Source organism: Anolis carolinensis, chromosome 5, assembly GCF_035594765.1.
Source record: "Anolis carolinensis isolate JA03-04 chromosome 5, rAnoCar3.1.pri, whole genome shotgun sequence".
In the NCBI taxonomy this organism is placed as follows: domain Eukaryota; kingdom Metazoa; phylum Chordata; class Lepidosauria; order Squamata; family Dactyloidae; genus Anolis; species Anolis carolinensis.
In genome coordinates, this window is record NC_085845.1 from 156,035,468 (window position 1) to 156,048,610 (window position 13,143).

Consider the following 13,143-nt stretch of genomic DNA (forward strand, 5'->3'; position numbering starts at 1 on the left):
TAAAATCATTCCATATCTACAGCATTTGTAGATTTGCAATGGAAGATATTTCCCAATCCTTGGACACCAAGGGCCAGAAATTATATGTACCTGAAACAGAATGTTTGTTCTAGTACCTGACAGATTTCCTTTTCTGCAAAGATGCCACTAAAATAATTGTTATGTTTGAAAAATGCTACCAGTGTTATTTCCAAATGAAAAGGGAAATGTTTTCTTACTAATCCATAAAAGACATTAATCCTTAAAAAATAATTGGAGGAAGACAATGCATTAATGATATAATGCAGGATTTCTTAGAACAATAACATACTGGTAATTCTTGTTAAGAGAAATATCCTCTAAGGACCATTCTTCATTCCACACTATAGATAACTAGAACATGTCACTTGGATACTGCAGTGACCTTTGCAAGCAAATTATCTTCATATTTCGCTGTCTGTATTTTTTTTCCCAACTGCCCTAAAGCCAAAGTATCAGTGGGGGTGGCCATGTCTTCTTCAGTGAAATGGTGCCAAGGGATGTAAGGTATTTTTAGTTAGCTTTCTAAAGTTCTAAGTTCAAGAAATTGTTTCTCACCATATTTTATACAGCATGAATATGGTTCAACTAGTTTTGACATCAAAACCGTGCTTTCTAAATTGTGTGTCCCAACACAATAGTATGTCAGATGCAGTGTGTTGCACAAATGTAACAAAAAACTCTATTAATCAGATTCTTTTAAAAATATAAATGAAAGGGTTCCAGGAGAAATGCTGTGTCTCCATACATTTTGTTGTTAAAATTTATGTATGCATCCATATCTCTTATAATGGGTTGGTTTAACTTATTGTATTGTAAAATGATGCATGCCTAAAATTGTGTCACCAAAATGAAAAGCTCCGCTACCACATCAAAATTTTCATTCAGAGAATATGGTGTTTTAGCTTCAGCACCACCAATGGCATTTTGTCCTAATTTACATAGATTATACTGCTGCATTAAGCATTTAGTTATGAACTCAACTAGCTGTTCATCAAGGGTTAGGTCCATCCTGCATACATACTATGATCAAAACCGATCTACAAGTAACGTTCACATGTCTCAAAAGGGAGCCAGTTTAATCAGTGACTCCATACGTTGCTCATTTTCCTACTGTTGTAGCTCAGCTACCTTGTGAGGATGAACCATCATCCACTAGAAGAAAAGCTAATTCCACAGGCAATCTGAAGGCCACATATTCAGTGGTATACTGGTTAAAGGGATATGATGTGGGTCTTCAATTCACATAACGTAAAACTGGGGTAAGTGAAAAGAGTCACAATCAACACATACAAGAAAACAACCAATGTCTTACATGACTAAACCCAGCATCCTCAAACTAAGGCCTACGGGCCGGATGTGGCATTCCAAGATCATTTACCCACCTTAAACTTTACTTAAGGTTGCCCTAAATCTGAAATGATTTGAAGGAATGCAACAATAATCCTAATTAACTTGACTATCTCATCAGCAAAAAGCAGGCCCACACTTCTAACTGAAATACTGGTAAGTTTATGTTAGTTAAAATTCTTATTCATTTTAAATACATATTGTATTCTTCTTTCATTTTTTTTTGCACTACAAATAAGATATGTGCAGCGTGCAGAGAAATTTGTTCATGTATTTTTTTCAAACTATAGTCCGTCCCCACAACAGTCTAGGGGACCATGAACTGGCCATCTGCTTAAAAAGTTTGAAGACTCCTGGACTATACAGACACTTTTTAATATTACGTTTATGCAGATATAGATTTGTGCCTAATTATAGCCATAAACAAACCCACTGTGACAAAACCTCTTACCTGCAAGGAATCAGGAAAAGCATCACTAAATTCATTGTTCTGAATTGGCCTGAAGAGTTCTTTTTTCTTTTCCCGATCCCGCATGTCAGGACTAGCCGCACTAATCAGCATCTTCAGGTTAGCTGTGGGAGTCCATGGATCTGCCAGGGGCCTGTCAGTGAGCTTTACAGGTGTAACTGGACTTGCCTCAGGGGAAATGCTTTTCTGTTTTGACAAATCAATTGGTTCAATTTTCATGGGAGTCTTTGGAGTCATTCGGAGTCGATCAAATATATTTTCCTATTGGAAAGAAAAGACATCAATCAGTAGAGAGGTAGAGAGGCAACCAATTAATGCTGCTGTGGTTCACCATCACTTCAAATTCTAGCATCATCCAAGAAACTAAGGCCTGATTATGGTAGTACATCATGGATTGCATTTTATTCCATGGGATGATAGACTAAAACCTGGGATGTAACTAAACTGCAGGATGAGGGACATACAGGTGGACTTGAACTTTTGAGACACAAAGGAGGTCAAGTTTAGACATTGTGCCACTTAATTTTAATCATATTTTTGGGATGAATGTATGGCATAAAGAGCTGTACTCAGAACAACCTGCATATTCTGTCTATGATCCTAGATTCCAGACAGCATATAATTTGTTAGAGAATTCACACAATATACTTCTCCCAGTTTTATAACACCACTCTATCCCATTCCACCTAAAATTTATTATTAGTATTTATTTATTTACTAAACCCATCCTTCACCTTGATATGTATTTCACTTAGACATATCCTACTTTTATACATGATCAATGGTGACAAAGGTGCGTCGTTCTGTAAATATTACAGTAAATATTCCTCCAGTGAGGAATCTGGCTGCTGCCCGTTGGACTATTTGAAGCTTCCAGGCAGTCTTCAAAGGCCATGTAGAGTGTGTTGCAGTAATCTATCTGAGATGTAACAAGAGCATGGACCACCGTGGCCAAGTCTGATTTCCCAAGGTACAGGTGTAACTTGCACACAAATTTTAATTGTGCAAAGCTCCCCTGACCACCGCTGAAACCTGGGGTTCCAGGTTCAGCGATGATTTCAGGATTACTCGCAAGCTGTGAACCTGTGACTTCAGGGGGAGTCTAACCCCGTCCAGCACAGGATGAAACCCTATACCCTGTTCGGTCTTATAACTGACCAGGAGTACCTCCATCTTGTCCGGATTAAATTTCAATTTGTTCGCCCTCATCCAGACCATCACTGCCGCCAAGCACCGGTTCAGGACCCAAACAGCCTCCCTTAGCATTAGGTGGAAAGGAGTCATCTGCATATAGATGGCATCAAACTCCAAAACTCTGGATGATCTCCCCCAGCGGCTTCATGCCCATGTTAAACAACATGGGGGACGCAAGTCAATGGTTGCAGGGCCGAGTAGGTGTCCCCAAACACACACCTTCTGAGACCGACCCTCCGGGAAGGACTGGAGCCACTGCAAAGCCCCATTCCCACGGGGCATCTCAGAAGGATAGCATAATCTATGGTACTGAAGGCCGCTGAGAGAGCCAAGAGAACCAACAGGGACACACTCCCCCGTCAAGTTCTCTGAATAGATCATCCACTAAGGAGACCAAGGCTGTTGCAGTTCCATGTCCTGGCCTAAAACCAGACTGTGATGGGTCTTGTTAATCCGTTTCTTCCAAGATTGCCTGGAGTTGCGAGACCACCATGTTTATGTACATATGTATCTATTATGTGATTCTCAAGTGTTTATTATATTAGAGATTTAATTTTTCCCATAGGATTAAAAGGCAGAAAAACTAGTAAGCTATAAACTTGTATACAAGTGAGTAGAGCAAAACCATGTTCAATGTTTGATGGCCAAAATTTAGGGAGGACGATCCGGCGGATCTAGTCTTGTTTACTGTGTTCATATACTCAGTGTAAACAAATTATTTGAATAAGGAATTGTCATTTTTAGAACTGTATCCTGACAGTTGTTTTTTACCCATAGCACAGTGGTTCGTTCTCAACCTGTGGATCTCCAGGTGTTTTGGCCTACAACTCCCAAAAATCCCAGCCAGTTTACCAGCTTTTAGGATTTCTGGGAGTTGAAAGCCAAAACATCTGGGACCCACAGGTTTAGAACCACTGCCATAGCAGAACAGCTGCTCTTTACTCATCGCGGAACAGTGGCACTACCCAAGAAATCATGTTTAAGTGAATAATTGCCTTTTTTTTTAAAACAAAAGCAGTTTTTAAGCTGCACTGTCTTTCTGGATGACATAACAAGAATACAAGCAATTCAATAGATCTAAGGGCCCTTCTAGAAATAACTGCACCCAGTCTCTAGGCATATACCTCTTTGAAAAGAATCATAACCTTATTGAAAAGGAAAAATGATGTCATACCCTTTTGGCAAATATGAAACTCCATGAACATCTGGAGACCACCTTTTGAAAACCACTAGTCAAGAAAAGCATGACCTTGTTAGAAGTCACCCCTTTGAACAAGTAATATTCATAAGCACTCATGTACTGGCACACAGGTAACTCAACTGTTAAACTGAAGAACCATGTCTTTGAAACGCCAAGGAAAAAAGACATGCCACTATCTATATATATAAAATGATAAAGTTGTTTGCGCAGTGACTATAACAACAAAACTAAACATCCCAGAAATACGAAATTTGGCAACACAATACAAAAGGCTTGCCTCCAGGTTACAACAACACAACCACACCACAAAACCACAATCCAGACCCACAAAACTCACAACAACGCATCATGCGATAACAACACAACTAAACGCCCCAGAAATACAAAACTTGGCAACACAATGCAAAAGCCTTGCCTCCCAGTTGTAACAACACAACCACACCACAAAACCACACAGGACCCACAAAACTCACAACAACGCATTGTGACTATAACAACACAACTAAACGCCCCAGAAATACGAAACTTGGCAACACAATGCAAAAGCCTTCCCTCCAGGTTGTAACAACACAACCACACCACAAAACCACAATCCGGACCCATAAAACTCACAACAACGCATCGTGACTATAACAACACAACTAAATGCCCCAGAAATACGAAACTTGGCACACAACTAAACGCCCCAGAAATATAAAACTTAACAACACAACGCAAAAGCCTTCCCTCCAGGTTGTAACAACACAACCACACCACAAAACCTCAATCCGGACCCATAAAACTCACAGCAACGCATCGTGACTATAACAACACAACTAAACGCCCCAGAAATACGAAACTTGGCACACAACTAAACGCCCCAGAAATATAAAACTTGACAACACAGTGCAAAAGCCTTGCCTCCCGGTTGTAATAACACAACCACACCACAAAACCACAATCTGGACCCATAAAACTCACAACAACGCATCGTGACTATAACAACACAACTAAACGCCCCAGAAATACAAAACTTGGCAACACAACACAAAAGCATTCCCTCCCGATTGTAACAACACAACCACACCACAAAACCACAATCCGGACCCACAAAACTCACAACAACGCCAACACTTCCCCAATCCCTACATTCACACTTGGCCTCCAAAAAAAAACAATTACAATAATAACAATGACAACAACAACAAGAATCAACACCATCACAGGCAAGAAGCAGCCAGGCACTGAGGCTGAGAGGCCAGTCAGTGCTACACTGGGCCTCCATAAAACAATACAGTAGCATCCAACTTATCCAACCTTCATGACCACTAGAACAACAATAATAATAAACACCTACACAGGCAAAACAAAAGAAAGACTATTGTACCACAATAAAAATATAAACCGCACTCAGCAGAATCAGACATTACAATTAACAACAAACCAAAGACAACAGGGATCTCAAGCAATTATCAATCAACACAAAAATTGAACAAGGTAACAGACTTCAAATACTACTACTAATGTGAGTATAAAGAAGGTGGAGGTCACAGCATAAATACAACCTAATGTAGACTGACCAACACCACCAGACTAAGTCACAGCAACGCGTGGCCGGGCACAGCTAGTAATCATATATTTGGTTAGAAGAGGATGGTTGTTTCTTTGAAGTTGAAATTGCAGTTGTAATTGTAATTGCCTAAAAGATATATACTCCCTTGAAACCTTAGTTTAAAATATGCACTTAGAGATAAAAAAAGTCTTCCTTGAAAAATAATGAAATAAAAATAATTTATTATTTAAAGTTCAGTTATAGACAGGATGTAGTTCTCTCTGTGTTGAGTACACATGGTATCATTCTTAATCAATAGTCCAGTCTTTAGGTATAGTTGTACTCATTGAAGTCCATAAGTCATACTTCTCAACTGAAGTTCAAACAGCAACATGCATCCACCTCCACTGAAGTGTGATGCAAACATCCACCTCCACTGAGATGTAAAGGAGACTTCCACCTCCACTGAGGTGTGAATCAGACTGCCTACAAAATGGAGTCCTGAGTCTGAACATGCATATGTCTATAACTGTTCCCACACCAAATAGGTAGTTAAACTGGCAAATCAACATACACATAGAATACAGGTTAGCAAATATATACATAAATAAATAAATAAATAGTGAAAGGCTTGGGAGGTTGCTATTTCCAACACCATATAACCCAGAATATGAGGGTGGAAAATCCCACAATACCTGCTTGGAACTGGATTATCTGAGTCCACAATGCCATATATTCCAGTTCAAAGCAGAAAATGTGGGATTTTATTTAGCTGTGTGGAAGAGGTCTTAATTCAAATCTCAACTATTTTAATACAAATTGTTAATTAACCTAGTACATGAAAAGAACTGTTTTCTAGTCCATAAGTATAATGCTACCCTAGAGAAAGTAACCAATCAGAGACGCCAGAACTGATTTACAATTTACCAGGATTCAGTATCTTATCATTCTTCAACAAAACTCAACATTTTTACTTTAAAACTTTCATTTAAATACATTTATTGCAGAAGTGATAGCAAAAAACTGAAGAAATTTTGTAAAGTGAGCTTGCTCTGCCTGCTACACCACAATGATTCATGTATTATGTAATCGGTTGCTGAGTATTTCTAGCAAGGGTTTAATAGACTCACAAACTTTGGCTTTTTTATATCCAACTTATCATGCACACTAGGCATCTCTGAACTACACCTGAAGACTCCTACAGAACTCAGCATGATCTATTTTTGTGAGATATAAAAAGGGCTTTTGGATAATACACAAGTGGCCTTTCTTTTGTCCCGCTCATCTCCAATGAGTCATATCTGTTTGTGAGCCACCTTCATTTCATTCTACAGCGAGCTACTCCTGACACAAGCATGTCAATGCAAACTGCTGAATCACTGCAATGCTTCTCATTTCAATTTCAGAACAGAGAAACTTTACTACTCAGAAACTGTGTGCAGTTACTCACACTAAAGCCCATCTAGCTTTACTCGTCACTCAACAGTCAGACTTGCACTACCTGTTTGTTTGGATAGCGTGAGAGATCTAATATAGATAAGGAGGGACATCAAGAGAGTTGAATGTGCTTGTGCAACCTGAATGGACTGATATTTGCAGCAGTGAGCAATTTGGTATTGCAGTAGTAAGCAAATATGTACAAAGCTTCTCTGCTTTTATCTATACCTACAATAAAAATGTAGAAAACTGGAAGGCATTGTAACTCCTACATATTGTATATAGCATCCCTTTGGTATTGGGTGAACTTTGGTTCCAGGATCTACAGTGGATAGTGAAACGCATCGCTGCTTAAGTCTCATTATACATACTGGTGTCCCTTGTATATATTAAATAGCAAAATCAACATTTACTTTTTGAATTTGCTTTTTGTGTGTGGAGGGGGGCACTTTTTAAAGCCATGCATGGTTGAATCTGTGGATACAGAGGCCAATTCATCATCTGTATACTGATACACATTGATTTTTTGATTTGTTGCCTTCCCTTTGGCACACATAAATTTCACTTTGTCAGTGTCTGGAAATTATTTTTCTTCACTAGAAAATCTACTTAAGGGGCTGGATAGTCTTTTAAGTCAAGACAATATTAGCAGGTTTCATTCATTTCATGTAACTGCTCTCCTGTACAACCAACAGATATACTGTGCAAGACATTACTAATGCCCCTTCTACACTGCCAGATAAAATCCAGATTATATGCTTTCAACTGGATTATCTGGCAGTGCAGATTTATATAATTCAGTTCAAAGCAGATAACATGAACCATCTGCTTTGATAATCTGGATGATATGGCAGTGTAGTAGGGGCCTAAATGTCAAAATGTTATTTGCATTTATTAAAACTTTAGTTTTATATATCCAAATATCATTGGGCTAATATTTTCCTGGATAGAAGATCATGTGTAAGCCTTCTATTCTATCCCATATATTGTTTTCTTGGTTTAGAGTCTGTACCTCTAAAAATGCAAAAGCAAAAGTTTATTTATATATTGACATTCTAAGCTGTCCATTTAGTAAACAGTAGGTTCAATGGAGAGGTAGAGGGGAAATATAAGCATCCTGTCTAACAGTGCTATTATTTCTATTTAACATGTACATTTGGCCTTCGCAATGAACGTTTAAGATTACACCACACAAGATTCCTTTGCTTTCTGTTTAATCAGGAATAGATCTTCAGATTCATGACATGCTTCCTGACACTCAGATGGTCTTTTGTGCAGCCAGAGTACTAGTAACAAGTACTGTGTCATCTGCTCCCATTCACAAGCACAGAGAACTCTTAGCCAATTAGGATTCATTGTCAGGCGTGTCTATAATCCCATTCCCATATGGCAAGCATCTTGCAAAAAACGTACATTAATCAGCCATGAGTAAATGATTCCCTACTACCTTATAAGGAAAGGGATGGGGCAATTGGTTGTCCATGAAATTAGAGCCAAAAGGAAGTCGTGGGCCTAGGCAGAGAATTTAGCAAGTCAGTTTAGTAAAGTGCTCAACAGACAAAACAGTGGGGAACAATATGGTTGGACAATAAGTTTTGTTTATCTTGGAGCCAGGAAGAACAAATTGCATAGAATAGCAATCATACATACAATAAACAGGGCGGGTTTCACATTTATCACGATATGTTACCATTTTTGAATGTATTGGTTCTACCTTAATTTGAAATGTAAGCTTAATTTGAAATGTAAGCATAATTGATATTTTAATTTGCAGAACTCATGAGTTTAGACATGCTATTCTGTCTCCTTACCTTCTGCGCACTTTCTCTGTCTTCGTTTATAAAATCTATCCTAGTATGTTTTGGACTGATCAGGTCTTTTAGTGTCAAGCAATTCACCTCCATCTGTCAAAATACAAAAAGTGAACAAGATAGTAACAATTTTTTCTGCACTAATGATGATTTTTAGACACCCTCCCATTTTATTTTCTCTGCCTCCTCCGAAATAATACAAAATATATTTTAAAATACAGTAGAGTCTCACTTATCCAACGTTCTGGATTATCCAACGCATTTTTGTAGTCAATGTTTTCAATATATCGTGATATTTTGGTGCTAAATTCGTAAATACAATAATTACTACATAACATTAATGTGTAATGAACTACTTTTTCTGTCAAATTTGTTGTATAACATGATGTTTTGGTGCTTAATTTGTAAAATCATAACCTATTTTGATGTTTAATGGGCTTTTTCTTAATCTCTCCTTAATATCCAACATATTCACTTATCCAACATTCTGCCGGCCCGTTTATGTTGGATAAGTGAGACTCTACTGTATAATGCAAATTATCTTTCACATTTTTAATATAATGTAAAAGCTTCAGATCATAAAACAGTGCCCAAAGGTTTTCAGAGCTTGGAATACAAAGTGTCCATTTCTCCACACTACTACTACTACTAGTACTTATTATTATTATTGTTGTTGTTGTTGTTATTTTCCAGGCCTCCCATTTTACCTTATCTTCTCTGCCTCCTTCAAATGAATATAAGCAAATTTTAGAATATAATGTAAGCCATGTTAAAGATGTGTTGTTGAAGGCTTTCATAGCCGGAATCACTGGGTTGTTGTGAGTTTTCTGGGCTATATGGTCATGTTCCAGAAGCATTCTCTCCTGACGTTTTGCACACATCTATGGCAGGCATCCTCAGAGGTTGTGAAGTCTGCTGGAAACTAGGCCAGTGTGGTTTATATATCTGTGGACATTGCAGGGTGGGAAAAAGAACTCTTGTCTGTTGGAGGCAAGTGTGAATGTTGCAATTAATCACCTTGATTAGTATTGAAAACGTTGCAGCTTCAAAGCCTGGCCATTTCCTGCCTGGGGGAATTATTTGTTGGGAGGTGTTAGCTGGAAGTGGGAATTCCAGATAAGAAACAATCAGGGTCAGCTAACACCACCCAACAAAGGATTCTCCCAGACAGGAATCAGCCAGGCTTTGAAGCTGGCAAGGCCATTAATGTTAATCAAGGCGATCAATTGCAACATTCACACTTGCATCCAACAGACAACAGTTCTTTCTCCCACCATGGACCTCCTGCAGATACATAAACCCCACTTGCCTAGTTTCCAATAGACCTCATAACTTCTGCCATAGATCTGGGTGAAACGCCAGGAGAGAATGCTTCTGGAACATGGCCATACAGCCCGGAAATCTCACAGCAACCCATCCAATGTACTATCATCACCTGCACACAAGATAGCAAAATATTCAATAAAAATACAGATTTAAAAATATGATGACAAAGGGTCATATTCCAGGCTTTTAGAACCTGGAATAAAAATATAATAATAATAATAATAATAATAATAATAATAATAATAATAATAATTTTCAGGGCCAATCCTCATGTCATCTTATCATCTAACTTTCCCCAAATTAATACAAGCCTATTTTAGAATATAATGTAAGCCATTTCAGAGATCTTTATAAATCATTTTGAAGCTTCTGATCTTTTTTTTAATTGTCATTTGCAGGACTGCTTGTGATAAGTACATAAATGCTATAACCCTCCAATGGACTGATGAATTGTTTATTGTACTAGCCATCTAAATAATATACAACTTTTAAAAGTACAGTATACACTTTCCAATATAAACATTAAAGCTTATTCTATCAACTAGCTCTTTCAAATTACAATAGCAGTGACAAGGTACCACCTATAGACAAGGAAACAAAAATAAAAAGATCTAAATAGTAAGTCATAAATATAAACATTAAAACTTATTTTATCAACTAGCTCTTTCAAATTACAATAGCAGTGACAAGGTACCACCTATAGACAAGGAAACAAAAATAAAAAGATCTAAATAGTAAGACATAAATATTTTAAAATGTGATTGAAAGGATCACAGCGGCGCCAGATTTTTTTTAAGTGCCAAAGAAGGGCTTTGATTACCTGGAATACAAACAGGGTCCCAGGGGCTTCGAGGAAAAGGGCAGGTGTGGGAGAGAAGGGGGGGGGGGGATCTATGGGGATCAGTTACTTTTGGCGCAAAGGACCTGGAGAAGGGATCCCAGCTTTGAATGGGGATCTGAACGTGAGAAAGAGAGAGAAGGAAAAGGGGGAAAAGGGCGGAGGAGAGCGACCATTGAACCCTAAGCGCGGGAGAGTGACCCTGCCCAGCCCCAAAGACATTCCCGCCCTCTCTCTCTGTATGTGTATTATTATATTATGTATTATTATATTATGTCCACAGTGTAGATCATGCATGGGCCAACTTGGGCCTTCCAGGTGTTTTGGACTTCAACTCCCACCATTCCTCACAGCCTCAGGCCCTTTCCTTTTTCCCCTCAGCCGCTTAAGCGGCTGAGGGGAAAAAGGAAGGGGCCTGAGGCTGTGAGGAATGGTGGGAGTTGAAGTCCAAAACACCTGGAAGGCCCAAGTTGGCCCATTCCTGGCGTAGTCCTGCTTTTCCCGCCCCCCAAGTGGGAGAACTTCTTACCCTTCTGGCGGTTCTCTTCTTGGCCCCAGCCCCGCGCGTAATGCACCTGAGCGGCATTGAGGGATCACTCCATAAAGACCAAAAGCGATCCTTTCACCTCACAAATATATATATATAAATCCTCAACGACGCGCCTCTGCTGTCTGTCGGGAGATTCCACAGCTAGGCGCTCGACCTTCTATTCTGGCGCCCTGCAACATATTTTTACAATCCGGCCAATCAGGCGCCTCCTGGCAGCTCCTCCCTTTGGCGTGGCCGCCAATCAGCGCCCGGCAGCGCTCGGGGCGGAAAAAAAGTTGGCGCTAGACTCGGCGCGCTCGGCCTCGGAGTCCCGCGCCTCGGCGGGGAGGCAAGGAAGGCGGTTTCCTTGCCGCCGCCTCTCTCCGCCTTCCCTCCTTCCCTCCCACCTGGGAAGCCCCGCCGCTTTTGTTCCTTGGGATTTGGAGCAGCTTGAGAAGAAGAAGAAGGGGGCATATAGGGCTGGGAAATTTAAAACTGGGGCCAGAGTTGGCGGGACTCTGCTTTCTCCCTCCTCCCCTTTCTCCCCTTCGAGTGGCCTGCTGTTGGAATAGGTATTCTAGATAGCCAGTCTTATAAGATAGTCAAGGTTAAAAAGTAAACTTTCCCCACCAACTCAATAGACATCTTGAGTCAATCTATTTGCCTCCAAAGAACTGGGAAATGCTTCTGTTCCCTGAGTGATGTTTTGTATTAAGGCTGATATAACAGGCTGCATTTTTGTTTAATTTTAGTTGTTAAATCTTGTGTTGGGTTCTCAATCTTCGTTATTATGGGTGTATGTATAAGCACTTTGCACTGTTTTAAACTTTGTACAGTAGAGTCTCACTTATCCAAGCTAAACGGGCCGGAAACCTTGGATAAGCGAATATCTTGGATAATAAGGAGGGATTAAGGAAAAGCCTATTAAACATCAAATTAGGTTATGATTTTACAAATTAAGCACGAAAACATCATTTTATACAACAAATTTGACAGAAAAAGTAGTTCAATACGCAGTAATGTTATGTTGTAATTACTGTATTTACGAATTTAGCACCAAAATATCACGATATATTGAAAACATTGACTACAAAAATGGCTTGGATTATCCAGAAGCTTGGATAAGCAAGGCTTGGATAAGTGAGACTCTACTGTATATTGTATTTTATGACTGTTTTAATGTTTTAGTTCATTGTCTATCAGTGTAACGGCATCAATTGCCACTTGTAAGCCGCCCTGAGTCCCCTCGGGTGAGAAGGGCGGGGTATAAATCATTGAAATAAAATAAATAATAATAAATATTATGTTGAGGCATTCAATGTTTCCCTTTTATGTTTGGAATCCGCCCTGAGTCCCTCTGAGGAGATAGGGCGGAATATAAATAAATAAAGTTCTGGAGCCCACATGTTAAAGCGCTGAGCTGCTGAACTTGCGGACTG

General features: G+C 39.3%; 1 protein-coding gene across 3 annotated transcripts in view; it reads right to left on the reverse strand.

The window, feature by feature from the left end:
- e2f7 (E2F transcription factor 7) overlaps window positions 1-11,908 on the reverse strand; it is a 33,755-nt gene extending 21,847 nt beyond the window's left edge. For 2 of the 3 annotated variants that reach the window (XM_062982651.1, XM_062982649.1), the window contains exons 1-3: window positions 11,705-11,908; window positions 9,012-9,104; window positions 1,820-2,098 (exon numbers count right to left, since the gene is read on the reverse strand). In XM_062982651.1, the coding sequence (XP_062838721.1) occupies window positions 1,820-2,098; window positions 9,012-9,104; window positions 11,705-11,761 (429 nt within the window). In that variant the 5' untranslated portion in view covers window positions 11,762-11,908. The remainder of the gene's footprint in view (window positions 1-1,819; window positions 2,099-9,011; window positions 9,105-11,704) is intronic. The other variant, XM_062982650.1, reaches the window with a different exon arrangement.
- Between the last annotated feature and the right edge of the window lie 1,235 nt (window positions 11,909-13,143).